This window comes from Sarcophilus harrisii, chromosome 3 (assembly GCF_902635505.1).
Source record: "Sarcophilus harrisii chromosome 3, mSarHar1.11, whole genome shotgun sequence".
NCBI lineage: Eukaryota > Metazoa > Chordata > Mammalia > Dasyuromorphia > Dasyuridae > Sarcophilus > Sarcophilus harrisii.
This window is the reverse complement of record NC_045428.1, coordinates 534391579-534415390: the sequence shown is the minus strand read 5'-3', so window position 1 is coordinate 534415390 and position 23812 is coordinate 534391579. Positions and strand designations below refer to the sequence as shown.

Here is a 23812-nt window from a genome sequence, read left to right as displayed (position 1 = left end):
CATATGTGTACATATGCATAGATATAAATATATGCAATTATTGGAAAAGAGAAAAAACTAATAAATGCATTAAGGAAAACAACAGCTTAATAAGAAAAGAAGACAATGATACAATGTCTTGGAAAAAAAACATTGGAAATAATTCATCCTGTCAATTCTTTGTGCATTACAACAATGTAAAAATTTAACTAAGAAATCAGAGATCCTGGTTTCAAATATTAGTTATAATCTTTATTTCCTGTGTGACTAGAACATCCAATCTCAAAGAGCCTCAGTGTTATTGTTTGTAAAATGAAAAAATTGGACTACTACCTCTGAGAACCTTTCCATCCCTCTAGCTATGATCCCATAGCTATAGAGGAAGATACAGTCAATTTGCATTGTGTCATAATATTCTATGTACCCAGAATGCTTTTTTCTACAATAGTATGTTTCATTAAAATTAAAGTAGCAACTGAAACAATCATCCCCTGAAGAAGAGTATTTTGAAAAACTACACATAAGGAGGAATTTGTGAAATACATGTTTTTTGTTGCCTTTATTTCAAGGTTGATTAATCTTTACAGATTCATCTTCACTTTCATATTTAGGAAGAAAAGTCCTGAGGGTCTCTCTCATCATGGGGCTCTGAAAAGTGTAATAACTAGTCAATATTTTCACAGGCTTCAAGGACATTGGTTCTAACCCAACAGACTCTAATATTTTGTTCACCTATGTGTCTGTTTGTGTTATTCTCCATCCTTCTGTATAGTACTGAAATCGTACCAGATACATAGAACCTGAGCATGCTGTCCCTGAAGTCTCATCATGATAAAAAACACCACAGAACGCAGCTTCTCAGCTTTTTTCCTGGTGGGGATTCCTGGCCTAGAGGCCTTTCACTACTGGCTGAGTATTCCCGTGTTCCTCCTGTATATTATGACTCTCCTGGGGAATGCCCTCATCATCCTCACTGTCAAGCTGGAGCCTACTCTTCATCAGCCCATGTTTTACTTTCTCTGTATGCTGGGTCTCAATGATGTGGCTGTCGCTTCAGTCACAGCCCCAAGATGCTCAACATCTTTTGGCTGGATACTCACCTTATTGCATTTGATGAGTGCCTGGCACAGATGTACTTTATCCATACTTTCTGCATCATCTCATCTGCCTTATTGGTCTCCATGGCCTTTGACCTGATATGTGGCAATCTGCCACCCACTACACTATACCACTATTCTAACCAACCCTTTGGTCATTAGGATGGGATTGGCTGGGGCTGCCAGAGCCATTGTCATGGTCCTTCCTTGTCCACTTCTCATATTAAGACTACCCTTCTGCACCAAGTACATCATTAAACATGCCTATTGTGAGCACATGGCCATAGTTAAATTGGCATGTGCCAACACCCTCATCAACCGAGCATATGGCATTTGTGTTGCACTTTCTGTTATGATACTAGACCTAACACTTATAACCATATCCTACATCAAAATCCTCCAGGCGTCTTCAGGTTGTCCTCTAAGGATGCCCGCTCCAAAGCCCTGGGCACATGTGCTGCACATGTTTCTACAATTTTGGTCTCCTACATACCTAGCCCTTTTAGCTTCCTCAGTCATCGTATTGGCAAGAAAGTGCCCTATCTGTTCACATCATTTTTGCTTGCATATATCTTCTGGTACCTCCTGCAGTAAATCCCTTAATCTATGGTGTGAAAACAAAACAGATCCGTGATCAAGTAATAGAACTTATGGCCAAACCAAATGACTGAGAAACATTCATGGATATAAGTAGGAATAGATGATAATAGAGATAGTGAAAGGATAAACATCCCATTTAGTAAATATTTATTAAAGCTCAACTAAGTTCAAGTTATAGTGTAAGGTGTAATCTCAGATTGATTTGAGATCTCTTTGCATTAGAAATTCTTTCTAGAAGTCCAGGATGGAACTCAACTCTATTAACCTATTCAATGTGACTCTTCTACATGTCCTCTCATATATTTGACCCATTGTTTAAGGGGTTTTGCTTATATATTTTCATACCACAAGCTTACTAGTGGAACCCTCTGAGACGTTGCATTGGTCATCCATCACCCTTCCATCTAAACAATTCAACTTCTTTTCTATCATGCAGCTAAATTATGATGATTTTTACTCCTGTTCTTCAGAAATCACTGAATCTAGATTGCAGCCTGTTCACACTCAATCATGTGACTTTCCATTGTACTCTGAATGATATACATTTTTTATTCTTTTTTTTATTTTTATTCTTCACAAATTATTGGATTCCATGTCTTCCTACTATATGGAAAAATGTTGGTATTAAAAAGATGGGTCTTTATTTTCATGAAAAGTTTGGAGTCATTGAAGGAATTTATCAATTGTCTAAAGGCAATCTAGCCTATGCTCCTCTTGTATCTCCAATATAGGCCCGATTCATTTTCTGTCTATAAGGTCCATTACAGATATAGTTTCTGATAGATACATTTCATGTTTTTATTCAAATGTTGTTCTATTGTGGGAAAAAGACATTCTTTATCCCTTGGTATTTATTCTGTGGATGAATAGGTCAAGTTTTTCAGTGAATATTCATCTCTTCTCAGACCCTCTGAAATGTTCTAGAGATTCATGGAATCAACATTGTACCATTCCTAAAAAGGAGCATCTGGAAGATTGGATCATTTACAAAAAAAATCTTCCCCAACTTGTATCTGGACCCTTCCTATATTTCCAGTCTTCTTGCCAATAAATCCCACAATGATTAAGTCCAGTGTATACCTCCTTGCTCTTCATTACATAAATCATTCTATCTTCTCACTCTATGATTTTTAACTGATTATTGACAATGTTTCAAATTCCTTATTACTCTTTTCTACTTTCTTGCTTCCTTTAAATCCTCATTAAACTCCTACTGCCCACAAAAGCAATTCCTTATCCCACTTAATTTTAGTGTTCCTTCTGTTGATTATCTTCAACATCCTATTTGTAATTAATACATTCTAAGTTTCCTTCCCCATTTAGTTAGTAAGCTCCTTGAGATCATAGACTGCTTATTAAACCTTTTGTTTTATTTTGAATTCATTTATTTTCCCAGTGATTAACACAGTGTCTCCAACACAGTAGTGCTTCTTGACTTGACTTTATTTGACATGTCTCTTCCTTTTATGGTGTCACTGATATCTATGAGCAGAGTCATTGAAGAGAGTATTGTTATACCTTTCAATGCATGATTTTGATTTATAAATGGTATGCATAATATTGTAAAAAGAACTTGCATTTTTAATGTAGATACTATTAAATTTTTCATAACAAATAAACAATAATCACAGTGAGATCTTATATTCCCTACATCTTTCATTTAATTATGAAGTGCTTAATATATTCTACTGCTGAATATTATTTACAAAAGTCTGTTCTCTATTATTTCACTTGTCAAGGACTCCTTTGATTTGTATTTAAATTATATAGGTTAGAAAGGGTATAGACTGATAATTATTGACAATCTCTTACTCTACATTCCCTATGTATGGGAGACATAGAAATAAAAGAATAATCTATTATTTAAGAGATGTTCTGTTTCTGAGCCTCTCTGTTTTCTCAGACTTTTAAATATAAATACAAACCAGTAAGAAAATATACTTCTCACCCCTGCTCACACTCAACATGTGCCAATTCATATGCCACCCCAATCGACATAGAATAAATCCTATAGCATTATACTTGATAGATTTTTATGCCTGAGTAGAAAGAGTCCAAAATCAAAACTTCCATGAGTAACTTATGTGAAAAGTCTTAACTAGACAAGAAGAGAGAGTGCATCTGTATAAACATATTTATAGCAACTATTTTTTTGTAGTGGCAAAAAAACCTACAAGCTAGTTAAGTTGAAGACTGGTGGAAGAAGGCATGGTATTTGAATGTATTAGAATATGTTGTGCTGTTAGAAATAATAAAAGAGATAATTTCAAAAAAAGTCCATTATTTACATAATCCAGCAAGACAAAGTCCCACATTGATTACATACAAGTGTTTAAGATAGAAAATGCAAATGGATAGAGAATTGCCTTTGCTTTTCTTGCCATTGTCTAAGGTCACATTTGAACTCAGGTCTTCCTGACTCCAAACTTAGTGCTCTATTCACTGAGCAACCCCATTGCCTCTAATCTGCAATATCTAGTTACCTCTAATTGATACCCCAAACACACATTGAACTTCAAATTTCATAAGACAAATGAACAGATTACATTACTTCTCTCACAAGTAAATGAACTTAAGATCACCATTGGTATTTCTCAATCACCTGTAACTTGACCTTCACCATTATACACTAAGTTCTACATCTAGAAATGCTTGTCATTCATATTTTGAAACTTTTTGGATGCATTGTCAAGTATTCTTGTTGATTCCCCATATTTTATCAAAGAATTAGCTCAGTACAAGAATTCTGATGATTCTCCATAATTTATCAAAGAAGTATCTCAGTACAATGAATTTTTCTGTGTTAACTAAGGGATTTAAAAATATGTATATAAGAAGAGAATTTGATTAGGACAGATAATTAATTTTCACAGTCAGTATCATGTGCTTGCTTCTTATTCCCCTTTTGGCAGGATTCAAAGTTTCATTTTAAGAAAGGTAGATAATGCTCAAAAAGTTATCAAACTGTTTATACCCTTTGATCCAGCAGTGTTACTTCTGGGATTATATCCCAAAGAGATTATAAAGAAGGGAAAGGGACCTGCATGTGCACGAATGTTTGTGGCAGCCCTTTTTGTAGTGGCTAGAAACTGGAAACTGAATGGATGCCCATCAGTTGGAGAATGGCTGAATAAATTGTGGTATATGAATATTATGGAATATTACTGTTCTGTAAGAAATGACCAACAGGATGATTTCAGAAAGGTTACACGAACTGATGCTGAGTGAAATGAGCAGGACCAGGAGATCATTATATACTCCAACAACAATACTATATGATGACCAGTTCTGATGGACCTGGCCATCGTCAGCAACGAGATCAACCAAATCATTTCCAATGCAGCAGTAATGAACTGAACCAGCTATGCCCAGAAAAAGAACTCTGGGAGATGACTAAAAACCATTACATTGAATTCCCAATCCCTATATTTATGCACACATGCATTTTTGATTTCCTTCACAAGCTAATTGTACAATATTTCAGAGTCTGATTCTTTTTGTACAGCAAAATAACGTTTTAGTCATGTATACTTATTGTGTATCTAATTTATATTTTAATATATTTAACATCTACTGGTCATCCTGCCATCTAGGGGAGGGGTGGGGGTGTAAGAGGTAAAAAATTGGAACAAGAGGTTTGGCAATTGTTAATGCTGTAAAGTTACCCATGCATATATCCTGTAAATAAAAGGCTATTAAATAAAAAAAAAAAAGAGAGGTAGATAAGAATCCAGAGATATCTATAAATGACTCCCTGAAAGTCACATTTAAACAACTCAGGTGAATATATACACAAAGTACGTAAACATCACACAGCTCATATATATATATATATATATATATATATATATATATATATAATTTGTATGTAAGATAAATATATATGTATGTATTTATATACATATATACATCTAAATTTTAAAAATCCTATTATCCTTCTGAAAAGATCAAGTGATCAAAACTAGTGAATCACACAGTTAAGGATATTCAGTACAATTTAAATGACTTAACCCAAATTATATTCATTAATATATTCATATCAATCTGAGGAGAAATTGCTCGAGAACCATAAGAGATATATACAGATAAACAAAGAAATACATAGATAGATGATAGATAGCTAGAAGTGTATGTATATGTGTGTGTATGGGGATGTAGGTGCATATGTTATATGTGCATGCATATGTTATGTTATGTATTCATGTTAATGTATATATATATATCTATATCTATACATCTGTATGTTTTTTGATCATGTGTTCTTCAGCATTTTTATCAATGATTTGAATGAAAACTCATTGCATCCATATTAAACCATGTGGTTTAAATCGTTTAATGTGATTTAAATCATATGAAAGGAAGTTTGAAGGCATAGTAATTAGTTTTTGACAAAGTTAAGATCGAAAGAGATCTTAAAAGACTAGCATGTATGTCCATTTATATCAAAATAATATTTATTAGAGATAATTTTAAATCTTTCTACTTGAATTCTAAGAATCAGGATGGGTGAGGCATGAAAAGATGTATGTAAAAGACTGGTAGACAACAAGTTTCAAGCTTTATGAGATTTAGATGTGAAATGACAACCAAAAAAAAATTTCCATCTTAAACTCTTTTTAAGAGAAAGCAAGGCCTAGAATTGGAAAGGAAAGAGCTTCTTTGTATTTATGCTAATCACACCATATCTTGAATAATATATTCCATTCTAAAAGCCATTAATATGTATAGCTATTTACAAATTATACACATTTAGATGGGGATGACTAAGACAATAGTATTGACTAGAAGAAGACTAGCTCTGTTCTTTATTACATGCATGATCTTGAGGAAATGATAACTTCTCAGTTTCCTTTTCTGTAAAGTGGATGGTCTCTGAGAATGCTTTAAGCTCTTTGTCTCTGTAACATTAAATGCTATGTTGAAAGAATCTGTGCTTCCTTTATTAAAGTCACCAATTTATAAGCCTGTTTGGACACATATGTGAGAAGCAGAATTGTGGGACATTTAGGCAGGTAATTAGGTGCCTCCATTCTTTAGTCTAGAATGTAGTCCTGAACCAAACATGTTGAAAATATCCATAGAGTTGTGTGTTTTAGAAACATTTTCCTTTCTTAATGTGGATGTTAGCAATCAAACATACATTTATTACACACATATGTATGTTTTGTCTACTTGAGCTGTGCTAGAGCCAGCTCATACTAGCTGGAGGAAGAACAAATTATTAAATTCTCCATGTAAATATCTGAAAGTTTAAAAATGTTACACATTAGAGCTTGATTTATTGGTTTTTAGACACTCAATAAAACAATTTGATGGAAGATGAACCTATTTAGAGTCTAGGTAGCAATTGAGGCAAAGAATCTCCTCTTTCACCTAGTCAAAAAGAAATAAATAAATGAATCTGGAAGGGGAAGATCCTGGGTGATCTGGGTGCAGTATCGGCAATGAGCCCATTGCTCAATACACTATGAGTTCACAACTAAATATAGTTAACCCGTTTAAATTGTGGAGGATTTGGGGCATGATTTCTCCAATGATCAAGGAAATCCATGTAAAATGGTTTGGTACCTCCTGTAAAATAGAGAAAAAAATATGATTTTTTTTCTTTTATGAGTTGTTTAGAGTACCTCGTTATAAAATTTATGTTGATATTATATAATACTTTACATTTATTTTATGCATTTTTGAGTTTTTAAATTTTTTTTTGAGTCATTTGATACCTTTTATTTCTCATCTACAGCTTTCATAAAACTCTAAAAAAATTCACATATCCACATATATCTGGAAATTGTAATGGGGAATGTAGCAATGGGGAAAGAATGATAGTATTCCTAATAGGGGATAACACCAAGTTTAATGACAATGAGGTTTAGAACAGTAACATTATTCTGGATTAGTTTTAATGAGAATAGACTATGAGTATTAGGACAATAAAAGGGAAACCATGTCCCCTTTCATCCTTCACCAGAGGTTCCTGAATCCCACACTGTGAACCACATGGAGAAAGAGAGGCACTTGGTACTAGGGAAAGATTGCTGCATTTGGTATTTGGGGACTTGGGTTCAAACCCTTGCTAAGTCACTTATTAGTCTTGTGATCGCCAGGTTTTTGCATGGACCTCAAAGATGATCTAATGCATGCCTCCTTTTTCATAGAAGCAAAATCAGATTCAAGAAAGACAGTGCATTTGCCCAAAGTATAAGATGAAAAAACCAGGATTCAGACACAAACTTTTGACTACAAATACTGTTTCTTTTAAAAACTCCAACCACTTCATTTCATTTTTCTCCTTCATAAAAAGGAAGGTATTAATAACTGTGATGGTGGTACAGTGGAGAAAGTTCCAAGACTCGAGTCAAAATGACTCATTTTCCTGAATTCAAATTTGACCTCTAACACATACTAGATGTGTAACCCTGAGCAAATGATTTAACATTATTTGCCTCAGTTTCTTCATCTGCAAAATAATCTGGGGAAAGAAATCACTGGCAGAGACAACATGGCAGAGAGAACACATGTTTCTTTCTGATCTTCTCCCTTGACTCTCACACTAATTACCAAATCCAGCCTCTGAATTAGGTCTGGACTGGCAGAATCCACAAATATTGGGAATTTAACAAATTCCCAGCAGAAGATAATTTTGAAGATCACCAGAAAAGGTCTGTTTCAATCGAGTACAGAGGGAGGCAGGCCAAGGCCAAGCAGGCCAAGCACAGATACCAGTGCCAGCAGTGCAGACCTGGGGTGGTGCAGGTTTTGTGTGCTAAGAGAATCTATTGAGAGGAATCTCCAATGTTGGCTCCTCTGCACAGGCTCAGATAGCCACTGCCACTTGTAAAGGAATCTTGGAAAACCTCCCCTGCCCTAAAAGCAGATCTCAACTTTTAAAAAATAAGTAAAAAAGCAAAAAGAACTCTGACCATAGTTTGAGAGAAGAACAGATTTCAGACCCTGAGGAGACTAAAAGCAGATAGTCTTCAGATGAAGCCTCAAAGGATGATATAAATTGGTTCCTATCACACAAGGCTATTCTAGAAGAAATTATAAAAAAAGATCTTAAAAGAGAGCTGGAAGAAAAATGGGAAAAGGAAATGAGAACTTTACAAGAGGGTTTGGAAAAGAAAACACAGAAATTATCTGAAGAAAATTCACTACAAAATAGTAATGAAATGGAAGCATATAACTCCTTTAATAATAGAGTTGACAAAATGGAAAAAGAAAACAACTCTGAAAAACAGAATTTATGAAATGGAAAAGGAAATTAACTACTTAAAAAACAGAATTTGTGAAATAGAACAAAGCAACTCATTTAAAAATTCAATTGAACAAATACAATAAGGAGTAAAAAAGTAAATGAAGAACATAATTCACTAAAAATCAGAACTGCAAAATTGGAAATGAATGACTCAATGATACATCAAGAATCAGTCAAGCAAAACTAAAAAGTTGAAAAAATAGGAAAAAATGTAAAATGCCTTCTTGGGAAAACTACTGACCTGGAAAAAAAGATCTAGGAGAGACAATCTTAGGATTATTGGACTTCCTGAAAATCATGATTAAAAAAAGAGCCCAGACATTATACTTAAGGAAATCATTAATAAAACTGCCTTGATGTTCTATAACCAGAAGGTAAACGTGCCATTGAAAGAATTCACCGAACATCTCCTAAAAGAGACCACAAAATTAAAACTGCAAGGAATATTGTGGCTAAATTTCAGAACTATGAGACAAAGGAAAAAAAATACAATCAGCAAGAAAAAAAAAGCAATTCAAATACCAAGGAGACACAATAAGAATTCCTCAGGATCTAACAGCTTCCACCTTAAAGGATTGAAGGGCCTGGAATCTGACATTCTGAAAGGCAAAGGAACTTGGAATGCAGTCAAGAATAAACTACCTCACTAAAATGAGCGCTTTCTTCCAGGAAAGAAGAGGGACATTCAATGAAACAGGTGGATTCCATTCACTTCTAATGAAAAGACAATAGCTAAAGAAAAAAATTTGACCTCCAAATATAGAACTCAAGAGAAGCATAAAAAGATAAAAAGAAAAGAACTCTTGAGAACTGTATTTATGTTATGGGTATATATTGAGAGTGCATGTATAATTTGATTTTACTGTTATCATATAAAAAAGAAATTGTAGATGGAAAAGTGATTGTACCAGAAAAAGGAAAAAGTGGAGGTAAAGTGAGGGAAATTACATCACATTAAGAGGAAAAGAAAATCTATTATATTTGAGGGAAAGAAATGAGGGGGATGAGCATTGTGTGAATCTTACTGTCATCACATTTGGCTCAAAGAGAAAATATTAGACATACTTGGTTTCACAAAGAAACTTCTCTCATAGAAAAGTGGGAGTGGAAAGGTAAAAAGGAAAGTGGTAAGCTACGTAGAAGGGAAAACAGAAATAGTAGGTGAAAAGTACAAGAAAGGGGGGGAATTCTAAAGGGAGAGGGCAGGTTGAAGCAAGTGGTGCTCATAAGTAAAATGCTTGGAAGAAGATAAAGGGGGAAAAGAAAAGTAAAATTTGGGGTTAATAACATGGCAGGAAATAAAGAATTAGTAGTTTTAACTGTGAATGTGAATAGAGTGAACTGTCCCATAAAGTGGAAGTGGATAGCAGACTGGATTAAAAGCCAGAATCCTATAATATGTTGTTTACAAGAAACACATTTAAAGCAGAGCAATATATACAGAGTAAAGGTGAAAAGTTTAGAGCAAAATCTATTATGCTTCAGGTGAAGTAAAAAACAACAACAAAAAAAAGCAGGAGTAGCCATCCTGATCTCAGATCAAGCAAAAGCAAAACTTGATCTAATTAAAAGAGATAAGGAATGAAACTATATATTGGGAAAGTATACCATAGATAATAAAGCAATATCAATACTAAACATATATGCACCAAGTAGTATAGCATGGAAACTCCTAAAAAGAAATTGAGAGCTGCAAGAAGAAATAGACAACAAAACTATAATAGTGGGAGATTTCAATTTTGTTCTCTCAGAGCTAGATAAGTCAAATCACAAAATAAATAAGAAAGAAGTGAAAGAGGTAAATAGAATACTAGAAAAATTAGGTACAATAGACCTTTGGAGAAAATTGAATAGAGACAGAAAGCACACTTTCTTCTTGGAAGTTCATGGAACTTATACAAAAATTGACCATATATTAGGACATAAAGACCTCAAAATCAAATGCAGAAAGGCAGAAATAGTAAATGCATTTTTCAGATCACTATGAAATAAAATTGCCTTCAATAAAAGGCCAGAGGAAAATAGATTAAAGAGTAATTGGAAACAAAATAATCTCATCCTAAAGAATGAATGGATGAAATAGCAAATCATACACACATTGAGAACATAACAATGAGATACCATACCAAAATTTGTGGGATGCAGCCATGCAGTAATAAGAGGAATTTTATATCTCTAGAGGCTTACTTCCATAAAATAGAGAAGAGAAAATCAATGAATTAGATTTGCAATTAAAAAGCTAGAAAAAGAACAAATTAAAACCTCCCAATCAAATACCAAACTTGAAATTCTAAAAATAAAAGGAGAGATTAATAAAATTGAAAGTAAAACTTATTGAATTAAAAAATAAAACTAAGAGTTGCTTTTATGAAAAAACAATAAAATATATAAACCTTCAGTTAATTTGATTAAAAAAGGAAAGAAGAAAATCAAATTGTTAGTCTCAAAAATGAAAAGGAACGTTCCACCAATGAAGAGGAAATTAGAGCAATAATTAGGAGTGACTTTGCCCAACTTTATGCCAATAAATTTGATAACCTAAGTAAAGTGGAGGTACCTACAAAAATATAAATTGCCCAGATTAACAGAAGAGGAAATAAATTACTTAAATAGTCCCATTTTAGAAAAGAAATAGAACAAGCTGTGATGACCGTATTTTAAAATCAGCCAGAGTCAGGAATTCAGAGTAGGGGAAAATCGTCAATCTCTATTCTTAGCAGAGATGAAGAATGGTCAGAGGTAGAAGGAATAGGCAATAGTAATGAGCAGCTGAGTCAGGAAGCTAAGCTAGACCAGAAGCCAGGAGACCAGCAGCTACCAGAACAGAACCCAGACAACAATCTCTCCCAGCCTCTCTTCCTGTCTCTGTGCTTCCACCCACCAAAATTGTCATTTCTATACAACACATCAGAACTTGCACAGAGAGTGGGTGGGGCCATTCTTTCTCCAAGCATGTATATTAATAGAGTATAATCCAATTACTATTTAACCTCATATGCTTGGGACCTCAGTATATCCACTCAAGCCTCAGCCCATACAACAAGCTATTAACCAACTCCCTAAGAAAAAATCCCCAGGACCAGATGGATTTACATGTGACTTCTACCAAACATTTAAAAACAATTAGTTTCAATACTATATAAACTATTTGAAAAAATAGGAAACAAGGACCCCTACCAAATTCCTTTTATAACACAGACATGGTACTGATACCTAAACCAGGCAGAATGAAAACAAAGAAAGAAAATTATAGATCAATCTCTGTAATGAATATTGATGCAAAAATCTTAAGTAAAATATGAGCAAAGAGATTATAGAGAAGGAAACCAATAAAGCAGCTTTTTCAAGAAAATCCCAAAAGGGTTGTGAAGAAACAAACGTGACTGAAAACCACTGAACAATGGCAAAAATTGTTGTGATGCTTGTTTCAAAGGTCAGTGTGATACAAGTACTTTTACATCCCTTAAAAAGTTGTAGAAATGTGTACTTGTATAACTACCCTTCCCTGTGAACCACCAGCTTTTTCTAACTGCTATATACAAGGGCATGATCACAGGAAGTTTCCTCCTCCCTCCAGAACCTCCACTCTCCCCTTCCCTAAGCAGAGTCACTTTATAAACATTTTAACCTGCAGATTCTAGATAATCTGTTCTTATGGTTTGTGTCTATGCTAGAATATATGATATAGCTCATATGCTTCCTCATGTTCTCACAGGAATTGAGGAAGGGAAGGCAGGAAGATCTTCAGGATTTCTATTCATTTGAGCTTGTGGGACTACTATTCATTTGAAGTTCTTTGTTTGAGAATAATTTCATGACCTGGGAGCTAGGAAACAGAGGATAATAGTAGGGAGCAAAGCTATGGCCCTATGGGAAGTGGAACTGCAGCTGGGAGTGGAAGATGAACTGGCCAAACCAAAGTACTTTAATCTGCATATACAATTGTATGGACATGCTCCAATATTCATCACTTGGAATGCCATCTGTCAAGATCTTTTTCTACTGATATCAGTCTATTCATGTTCAGGAACAGAATTCTTTGAGCTACATTCAGGCCTGCAGCCTAAAGAATTTTTCTGTTATATTTAGTAAGAACCTGTATGTTTTAGAGGAAAAGGATAATTGCACAAAAGAACTGCATCTCTGTTTTTTCCTGAATTGTACTATGAAAGTAGACCTGCACCCTTCCTACCAGTCATACATTTTCATAAAGGTTTAGATTTAATGACATAATTTATATGAAGCATGACTGTCTCTGTGTTAAGACCGATTAGAATTTTTGTAGCTGAGAATAAGATTTCTATAAGTGACCTGAACCATAGAAGAACTGCTCTGATACCATGTCCAAGCCAAAAAGCTGCAGCAAACATATCCACAGACCCAAAGGAATGAGACTTTTATTTTATCAATGTATTTTTCCCTACATGCCTCTTGTCTATAACATTCACTTATTAAAAGGTATTTCCCATATTGATTTTATCAAAATGTTACCAAAGGGTTTGCTCCCTCTGTTTTGTCAAAACACTTGTACATCTTTCCATTTTCCCCTTTCATTGTTTTTCTTCATTAAATCCCATATTTAGAAGTCTTTGATAAGATGTTTGTCCTATTAGTTAGTGATTTACAGAAGATACTGCACTTTCCAATTAGAATTAAATAAGGAATCAGATAAATTATTATTAATAACCAATAATTTGGGAAATAAAGAGGTCCTCTTATACCTGATGCTTTTACTAAAGTTCTGATTTTTAAAGTTCAGTCTTTTGGAAGACATTGCTGATTGGAAGAGGAGGTTGGATTAAATTTTACCTTCAAAAACAATGAAGGATAACTAATGTGTTTTGATTGGGTTTAGGTAGAGCATGATTTTTTGTCTTAAAAACCTAAGGCTGGGGGTGGTCTGGGTATAGGGATAGTCTCTGTCCAAGGATAATATAATGTCACTTTCAGCCCCTCATTGTAACATCCATTCACTCAATCACAGCTTACTGCCATTCATTTGAGCGCTTCTCTTCCCAAAGAACATACAAGCTTTCAGCTCAACAGACCTGTTGTCTTGTTCTAAGAGAGAGAGGGGGCCAAATTACCGTTTTATTAAAATACTGACATCGTTAATTGTTGTGATATGGGAGCCACCTGCCAGTGGCTGCTGGAGGCCTAACTCAGACCTGTAGAATGGATCTCTTCATGTGAGAGGATGATGATGATACAAGGAGACTGAGAGGCAATTGTGTTCTCTGACCTCTACTGAGAGGCAGTTGTGTTGTTTAACCTCTCTCCTCTTCCCTCTTCCCTCCAATTTATTTCATTCCCAATACACAGGGAACATCTTCAAAGGCTGCTTTGCAACTCCTTCAAGTTAATGATTAACAGCTGTGGAGGCTCTAGGAGAATTGACCTGCCCTTTCACTTAGGCATGGTCCTTAACAATTAATAAAGTGATTACATTACCCACACAAAAACAGACATAAGATCACCACAAAATAAGAATGCTTGACTTAATATAACCTCCCAAACAAAATTATAAGCTACCAAAACTGAGAACACAAAAGAAGTTCAGGAAAATCAAAAATATAAAATGTTTAAAATAAGAGAAGAAAAAATAAAGATCACAAATAACTTAATATCATAATAAGAATTAGAATCAGCTAAATTTGTACCTATTCCCCCAAAACATCACATTACACAGGTACCATGTAAAGCTTTTCTGATAACTTTTTTCTTTTCTCCACAGTTTCCTATTATTCTACAGGGATCTTTCTGCAGTCTGGCCTCTTGGGGCTGCCATCATATTCTACAAAGAAGTTTAACCCCCTGTACAATCCCTGTACAGTCAATTCCAGAGTGATTGAAATAGCAAATTAGGTGCACACCAGCGAAAATCGGTCTTGGATGAATCATGGACCCCAAGGAATTTATACTGGTAGGAAAGCAATCGGGGGTTATCATAGCTATTAGTCAGTCCTTTATCTCCAGCCTTACTATTTGCTCCATGGGTATGAGAAACAGCAGAGATGGCCCAGGATCTTTCTGTAGCCAGGAAAATAGCTTTAAGGGACATTTCCCATTAGAAAGTATACTCTTCCTATGTGCGTTGTCCAAATAGAGTTCTTAGATGCTTAGTGGTTGGATGCTCTTTTAATCCTGAAAATGACTCTTAGGTAAGTAAATAGATCTGAGACTGGAAGAAGATGGAGGATGTTAGGAAGAGCCAGGATATTCGGATATGTCTGGAGGTCATTCATTCCTATGAGCCAAATGCAAGATATAATATTTAAAATTAGTTTAACATAGACTAGTAAATGTTCATGTTTATATCACATGAGAGATCATGTTGCATGATGAATAGTGAATCAGTCTCTGATTCAGGAAGATATAAATTCAAATTCTGCCTCTCACATATCCTGTATGACCTTGGATCATTGACTTAATCTCTCTGTGCCACAGACAAATCTCTAATATTTTAAACTGTACCCAGTAAAGGCTGATTTGCATTGATACAGGGTGTTAATTCAGATAGAACTCCATATACACATACATACATAGATATGTATGAGTGTGTGTATATATATATATATATATATATATATATATATATAATGTGTGTATGTATATCATATATTTATATCATGTGCATATATGCATATGTGAATACATATAGATATATATTACATATATATATATATATATATATATATATATCTTTACAAGTACAAATATATTTGACCCTTCAAGGCTTACAAAGTACTTTTTTTTTTTTAAATTCTTCTTGGCCCCAGAGTAGAAGAAGAAAAAGTGAATGGAAGTCACAGTCAGAGGTCATGAAGAACTACAGAACAATATAAGCAGGAAGAAGGATAATCTCTAGGCAGGTACCAGGTAAGGTAGTGAAGATGTGTCCAAAAAAAAGCTAGATTAATTCTCCTCAACATTTTGGTGAATGCTATGGGTGATAGCACATCATCAGATGTAGGAGTTAGGCTAGAAATTAATTGTTTTAAATTTTTTAATTATAAGATTTCATGATTTTATATAAATACTGAGTTTCTAGAATTTTGTGCTTCAAGATGAGCCTGAAATAATAGTCAGGTATAAGGAAATTCTTGGAATATTGTAAAAAATATATTTTGTACAACAAAACTTGCTCTATATAGACTTTGATCAATAAGCATTTTTAAGCACCTACGTTGTACCAGGTACTATGCTAAGTGCTGAGTTAGAGAAAAAGATCATGTTACATTTTGTGGTCTGTTAATTTTCCTGCTTACTCTTCCTGATGTCTTCCTATGCTCTTTCTTCTTTTTACCTATGCAATAACAAACCTCAGTATGGTTGTGATTGGATTTTCAATGAATTGACCAATAATCATTTGCAGTACATAATTTCTGAACCTAGCCTGGTTCATAGCTGTGCTGCACAAGACATAAGAGATAAGGGCAAAAACAGAATATGACCAAAACCATAAACAAAATGACATACACTGAGGAACAGCCTATAAATGATATATAGAAACTATTTTTGTCCTTTGTACTTAGTTGAATTTGTGTGTGAATTGGTCAAAAACCACAGTACCACGTATTCTCTTTTCTTGGTATCTGCCAACAGGACTCTGTCTAGCACTCTAGACAATGTAGGTTAAGTGTAGGGAATATAGGGTACCTAGATGATGTTCTATAAAGCAATCACCTTTTGTCCAAAACAATATAGAAAGCAGGGCCAGAGTGTGCTGGCAACTCAATCCTCACACTGAACAGATGCTGATCTGAAAATAAAAAATTCATAATTGGAACAGTTTTTGTTCAGCAACAGAATGAAAAATATACCTCGAGCAGCTACTCAATTTAAAATAAATAGGATAGAAGATGGAGAAAAAATGCCCAAGCATCCTTGTCATGAAGATCCAGTCCCTTGGGTTGAGGGTAAGCTGATATGTATAAGGAACAATAAAGTATGATTTACATGATAGTAAACTCTGAGGTCTAAGGTATGATCTAGATGACAGTTCAGGAGTTAGAATAAAAGATCTTAAATGAGTTTACCATTTAAACACTTTATAAACTCTTAAATGTTTTTACAAATATCATTTAATGATAACAATAACAACAATAACAATAACCATCAAGCAAGGAAACATTTACTATTACAGATATTATTAGGTAGTAGGCATACAAATATAAAAAGTGAAAAAAAAGAATGAAACATTCTAACTCTCAAGAAACTTACATTTTAATGGAGGAGCCAAAAATACTTATACAAATTTGTGTAGAATACACATAAATATGGATACTTTAAAAAGTAGTGTAATTTACAATGGATTTATGGAAGTAGAGCATAACTATTTGGCAGGAGGAAATCAGGAAAATGTTATCAATGACATCAACACCTGGCTTTTTGAGGATCAAAAAGCTTTCAAAAATTATATGAGAAAAGGATTATTAATTTACATGAAAATGAGATGTCAGATGTCATCAAATTCAGTCTCCTCATTTTATAAATAAGGACAGCAACTCAGAATATTTGAATGACCTATTCTAAGTTACAAAAGTGTGAAATGACATAACAAGGTTTTCTGTTTAAAATCAGCACTTGTTTTGGAAATATGTGATCACATAAAGAAATTTTTAATATAAATAAGCTTATCCCCTTCTAGTGCTAGCATTTTAAGATTTTTTTATATAGTCTTTTATTTACAATTTATATGCATGGTTAATTTTACAGCATTGACAATTGCCAAACCTTTTGTTCCAATTTTTCCCCTTCTTTCTCCCACCCCCTCCCCTAGATGGCAAGTTTACCAATACATGTTAAATATGTCAAAGTATGAATTAAATACAATATAAGTATACATGTCCAAACAATTATTTTGATATACAAAAAGAATCGGACTTTGAAATAGCATATAATTAGCCTGTGAAAAAAATAAAAAATGCAGGTGGACAAAAATTAAGGGACTGGGAATTCTATGTAGTGGTTCATAGTCATCTCCCAGAGTTCTTTTGCTGGTTGTAGCTGGTTCAATTCATTACTGCTCTATTGGAACTGATTTGGCTCATCTCATTGGTGAAGATGGCCATGTCCATCAGAATTGATCATCATATAGTATTGTTGTTGAAGTATATAATGATCTCCTAGTCCGCTCATTTCATTCAGCATCAGTTCATGTAAGTCTCCCAAGGCCTTTCTGAAATCATCCTGCTGATCATTTCTTACAGAACAATAATATTCTATAATATTCATATACCACAATTTATTCAGCCATTCTCCAATTGATGGGCATCCACTTAATTTCCAGTTTCTGACCAATACAAAGAGGACTGCCACAAACAATCTTGCACATACAGGTCCCTTTCCTTTCTTTAAAATCTCTTTGGGATATAGGCCCAGTAGTAACACTGCTGGATCAAAGGGTATGCACAGTTTGATAACTTTTTGATCATAGTTCCAAATTACTCTCTAGAATGGCTGGATGTATTCACAATTCCACCCACAATGTATCAGTGTCCCTGTTTTCCCACATCCCCTCCAACATTCCGCCTTATCTTTTCCTGTCATTCTAGCCAATCTGACAGATGTGTAGTAGTATCTCAGAGCTGTCTTAATTTGCATTTCTGTGAATAATAATTACTTGGAGCATCTTTTCATATGGCTAGAAATAGTTTCAATTTCTTCATCTGAGAATTGTTTGTTCATATCCTTTGATCATTTATTAATTGGAGAATGGCTTGATTTCTTATAAATTAGAGTCAATTCTCTATATATTTTGGAAATGAGGCCTTTATCAGAACCTTAAACTGTGAATATGTTTTCTCAGTTTGTTGCTTACTTTCTTTATGCACCTGAAGTAAGCCTCCCTCCCCTCTGGGCTATGGTTTTGCAATCCTGCTCAACTACATAAGTAAATTTGCTCATTACACTGGTTACAATGCTTTTGCATTCATTAATTCTAAAAAGTTGGGCATTTAAGATTCTTGTGTCTGCTTTTCATGCTATTTCTTGCAGTGAGCCACCATTTTTCATCTTTGTATAAGAGTTTCTCTACCATCAATTATATTTTCCCTCTGCTTTTCTAATTCCCTCTCTCTGCAAAGAATTCTCTGTCCTAACATGGTATCATTGGTTATGTGTGTATGATCTTCATCCCTGTGTATAGTTGTCAACATTAAAGATTGTTGAAATATGATTGATCTTTCTTCTAACCAAATGTTGACACACGCTCTAAAAGTCCGTAGATATTCAAGTTCAATTCAAGAAGCATTTATTAAGCACCTATTATTTGAAAGGCAGCATAATATAATGATTAGGGAGTAGGTCACAAAGCTAGCCAGACATGGGCTCAATTCACTCTTGTGCTACATGCTAACAGTGGTAACTCTGGGCAAGTCACTTAACATATTAGTGTTTGAGACAGTCTCTAAGATCAGAAGTTGCAAAGAATTGATGGAAGGAGTTTCCTTATTTGGAAGCTTTCTATAACAATATAATCACAAGTCTGTTTATTAACACTGTATTTACATAGAATATTTGGTGATAGGTGCTGGGATGAAAAGAAAAACAGTCAATATCCTGAAGCAGTTTACAGTTCACTGAGAGGCAAGGGGAACCATATCACATATAAATGAAATATATGTTTCATGAAATCAGACATGCACCTATATATATGTATATATATATATGTGTGTGTGTGTGCATATATACATACACATGTCATATATGTTTGCATATGCATAGGTCTAACTATATGCATATGGAAAAGGAAAGAATAAGGGGATTAAGGAAAACAGCAGCTTGATAAGAAAAGAAGATAATGACATATCTTGGAAAAACCATTGGAAATAATTCACCATGACAATTCTTTGTGTAGTACATCAATATAAAAATTTGAGTAACACTAAAATCAAAGATTCTGGGCTCAAATATTAGTTATAATCTTTATTTTCTGTGTAACTAGAACATCCAATCTCCAAGGGCCTGAGTGTTGTTATTTGTAAATTGAAGGAGTTGGACTACTACTTCTGAGCATCTTTCCATCCTCTTAGCTGGGATCCTATAGCTGTAGAGGAAGAAGCAGTCAATTTGCATTGTATCCTATTGTTTTGTGGGGCCAGAATGTTTCTTTCTCTAATACTATGTTTCATTTACCACTGAACATGAAGTGGAAATTAAAGCAGCAAATAAAACAATCATACACTGAAAAAGATAAGTTGAAAAACTACACATAAGGAGGAATTTGTGAAATACAGCTTTTCTGTTGCCTTTATTTCAAGGATGATTAATCTTTATCAGTTTCATCTTTACCTTCATTCTTAGGATTAGAAGTACTGAGGGTTTCTCTTATCATGGGGCTCTGAAAAGTACAGTAACTAGTAACTATTTTCTCAGGCTTCAAGGACATTGATTCTAGCACAACAGGCTCTAATATTTTGTTCACCTATGTGTCTGTTTGTGTTATTCTCCATCTTTTTGTGTAGTTTTGAACCCAGACCAGACACTTAAAACCTGAGCATGCTGTTCCTGAAGTCTCATCATGATAAAAAACACCACAGAACGCAGCTTCTCAGCTTTTTTCCTGGTGGGGATTCCTGGCCTAGAGGCCTTTCACTACTGGCTGAGTATTCCCGTGTTCCTCCTGTATATTATGACTCTCCTGGGGAATGCCCTCATCATCCTCACTGTCAAGCTGGAGCCTACTCTTCATCAGCCCATGTTTTACTTTCTCTGTATGCTGGGTCTCAATGATGTGGCCATTGCTTCTGTCACAGCCCCCAAGATGCTCAGCATCTTTTGGCTGGATACTCACCTTATTGCATTTGATGAGTGCCTGGCACAGATGTACTTTATCCATACTTTCTGCATCATCTCATCTGCCTTATTGGTCTCCATGGCCTTTGACCGATATGTGGCAATCTGCCACCCACTACACTATACCACTATTCTAACCAACCCTTTGGTCATTAGGATGGGATTGGCTGGGGCTGCCAGAGCCATTGTCATGGTCCTTCCTTGTCCACTTCTCATATTAAGACTACCCTTCTGCACCAAGTACATCATTAAACATGCCTATTGTGAGCACATGGCCATAGTTAAATTGGCATGTGCCAACACCCTCATCAACCGAGCATATGGCATCTGTGTTGCACTTTCTGTTATGATACTAGACCTAACACTTATAACCATATCCTACATCAAAATCCTCCAGGCAGTCTTCAGGTTGTCCTCTAAGGATGCCCGCTCCAAAGCCCTGGGCACATGTGCTGCACATGTTTCCACAATTTTGGTCTCCTACACACCTGCCCTTTTTAGCTTCCTCACTCATCGAATTGGCAAGAAAGTACCTCCATCCATTCACATCATCTTTGCTAGCATATACCTTCTAGTACCTCCTACAGTAAACCCCTTAATCTATGGTGTGAAAACAAAACAGATCCGTGATAAAGTAATGGAACTCTTCTGCCCAAACCAAAAGTATGGGAAACACTAGGATTCATAAGAAATAAGTAGGAATAGATCATATAGAGATGAACAAAGGATAAACATCTCATTTTGTAAATATTTATTAAAGTTCTACTAAGTTAAAAGATATAGTGTGAGGTGGGTATACTCAATAATCTCAGATTGATCTGAGATTTCAACAAATTAGAAATTATCTCTAGAAAGACAGGACACAACTCTATTTGCGTATTCTGTGTGACTCTTATACAAGTCTTCTCATATACATACACCCATTTTTCAGGGGTTCTTGCTTATATATTTTTTTGATACTACAAGGTTACTAGTGAAACTTTCTGGATATTTTATTGGTCATCCATTGCCCTTCCATGTGAACAACTTCTTTATCTATCAAGCATTACATTATGGCAACTTTTACTCCTCTTCCTCAGAAATCTTCACTTGATATAGATTGCACCCTGCTCACGTTCAACATGTGACTTTCCATTGTGTTCTGAATGATATACATTTTTTATTCTTCACAAACTGTTGGATTCCACGTCTTCCTGCCATATGGCAGAATGTTGGTATTAAAAGATGGGTCTTTATTTTCATGAAAAGTTTGAAGTCATTGAAGGAGTTTGTCTGTTGTCTAAAGGCAATCCAATCTATGCTCCTTTTGTTCCTGCAATCTGGGCCCCACTCATTTTCCATCTGTAATGTCCATAACAGATGTAGTTACTGATAGATAAGTTCTATAAGTTTTTTTTTAATTCAAATATTGTCATATTGTGGGAAAGAACATTCTTTAGCCACTTGGCATGTATTGTTTGAATGAATAGATCAAGTTTCTTTGAGTTACTATTTATTTCTTCTCACAGCCTCTGCAATGTTCTAGCGATTGATGCAATCAACATTGTATGATTCCCCAAAAGAGCATCTGGAAGATTGGATCACTTACAAAAAGTTCTTCTCCAACTTGTATGTGAATTCTTTCTACTTTTCCTTTCTTCTTGCCACTTACTTCCCACAATGACTGAGTCCAGTGGTATGTCTCCTTGCTGTTCATTACATAATCCATTTTATCTTCTTACTCCATAAATTTCCCTGACTATTCACAATTTTTCAAATTACTTACCTCCTCATTTCTACCTTCTTGCATCCTCACTAAACTCCCACTGCCCACAAAAACCTATTCCTTATCTCACTTTACTGTTCCCTCTATTGTTTTTATCTCCAGCTTACCTAATTGTACTTAGTTAATTCCATGAACTTCTTTAAAATTCATTTAAATTAAATTAAATCAAAAAAATGATTTAAATTCATTAATTTTTTTCTTTTGCCTTTGTGTACATTCTCCAGCATAACAGTATTTTATATTGATGACTTAATTTGACATGTCTCTTCCTTTTATGTTGTCATTGATATCTATGGGCAGAGATTCATTGATCAGGGTGTTGTTACACCTTTTAAGAACTATTGAAAGATTTTTATTTATAAATGGTTTATATAATATTGTAAAAGAACTTGTAAAATGGCATTTTGTTATGTAGACATATATTTTCACAACAAAAAAAATTAGCACAATGAGATCTTATATTCTCTAATTCTTTCATGTAATTATGAAATGATGAATATATATGTTCCACTGCTGAATATTATTTACAAAGGTCTGTTTATTCTTGACTAATATACTTATTAATGACTCCCTTGATTTGTATTTATATTACATAGGTTGAAAAGAATATGGGTTGATAGTTATTGATAATTTCTTAGTTCACAATCCTTAGGTATCTGGGATATAGAAATAAATGAATAATCTAGTATTTCAGAGATGTTCTGTTTGTGAGCCTCTCTGTTTTCTCCGGCTTTTAAGTATAACAAGTAAATATAACTCTCACACCAATAGACATAGAATAAATCCTATGGCACTACACTTAAAAGATTTTTATGCATGGATAGGAAAAGACAAAGTCAAAACTTCCCTGAGTAATTTACATGAAAAGTCTCTACTTGGGCAAGAAGAGAGACTACATCTATATAAAAATATTTATAGTAATTGTTTTTTGTACTGGCAAAAACTACAAAGTAAGTAAATTGAGGACTGATGGAACAAAGCACGATATTTGTTAATATTGGAATTGTTAGAATTGATCAAAAAGATTGTTTCTAAAAAACATTCTTGTAACAAATATACATAGTCAGGAAAAGTTCCATATTGGATACATCCAAGTGATTAATATAGCAAATGCATAGATAGAGAATTGCCTTTGTTTTCCCTGACCATGTCTAAAGTCACATTTAAGTTCAGGTCTTCTTAACTCCAATTTAGCTGCCTCAAATCTGAACAATCTAGCTATCTCTAATAAGTACCTAAACACATACTGAACTCCAAATTTCATAAGAACAAATAAACAGATCTATAAAACATAATATATTCACAGTACTACTCTCA

At 34.3% G+C, this 23812-nt stretch overlaps 1 protein-coding gene and 1 pseudogene across 1 annotated transcript; both read left to right on the top strand.

Annotated features, from left to right (window-relative positions):
- Window positions 1–807: 807 nt before the first annotated feature.
- On the top strand, window positions 808–1747 carry LOC116422613 (annotated as a pseudogene).
- Window positions 1748–20455: 18708 nt separating this feature from the next.
- On the top strand, window positions 20456–21409 carry LOC116422118 (putative olfactory receptor 52P1). Its single transcript, XM_031957273.1, has one exon. The coding sequence runs from the start codon at window positions 20456–20458 to the stop codon at window positions 21407–21409; it is 954 nt and encodes a 317-aa protein (XP_031813133.1).
- The last annotated feature ends 2403 nt before the right edge of the window (window positions 21410–23812 follow it).

Coding starts and splice junctions, on each gene's coding strand:
- LOC116422118 (XM_031957273.1), top strand. CDS start 20,456: ATGATAAAAAACACCACAGAACGCAGCTTCTCAGCTTTTTTCCTGGTG.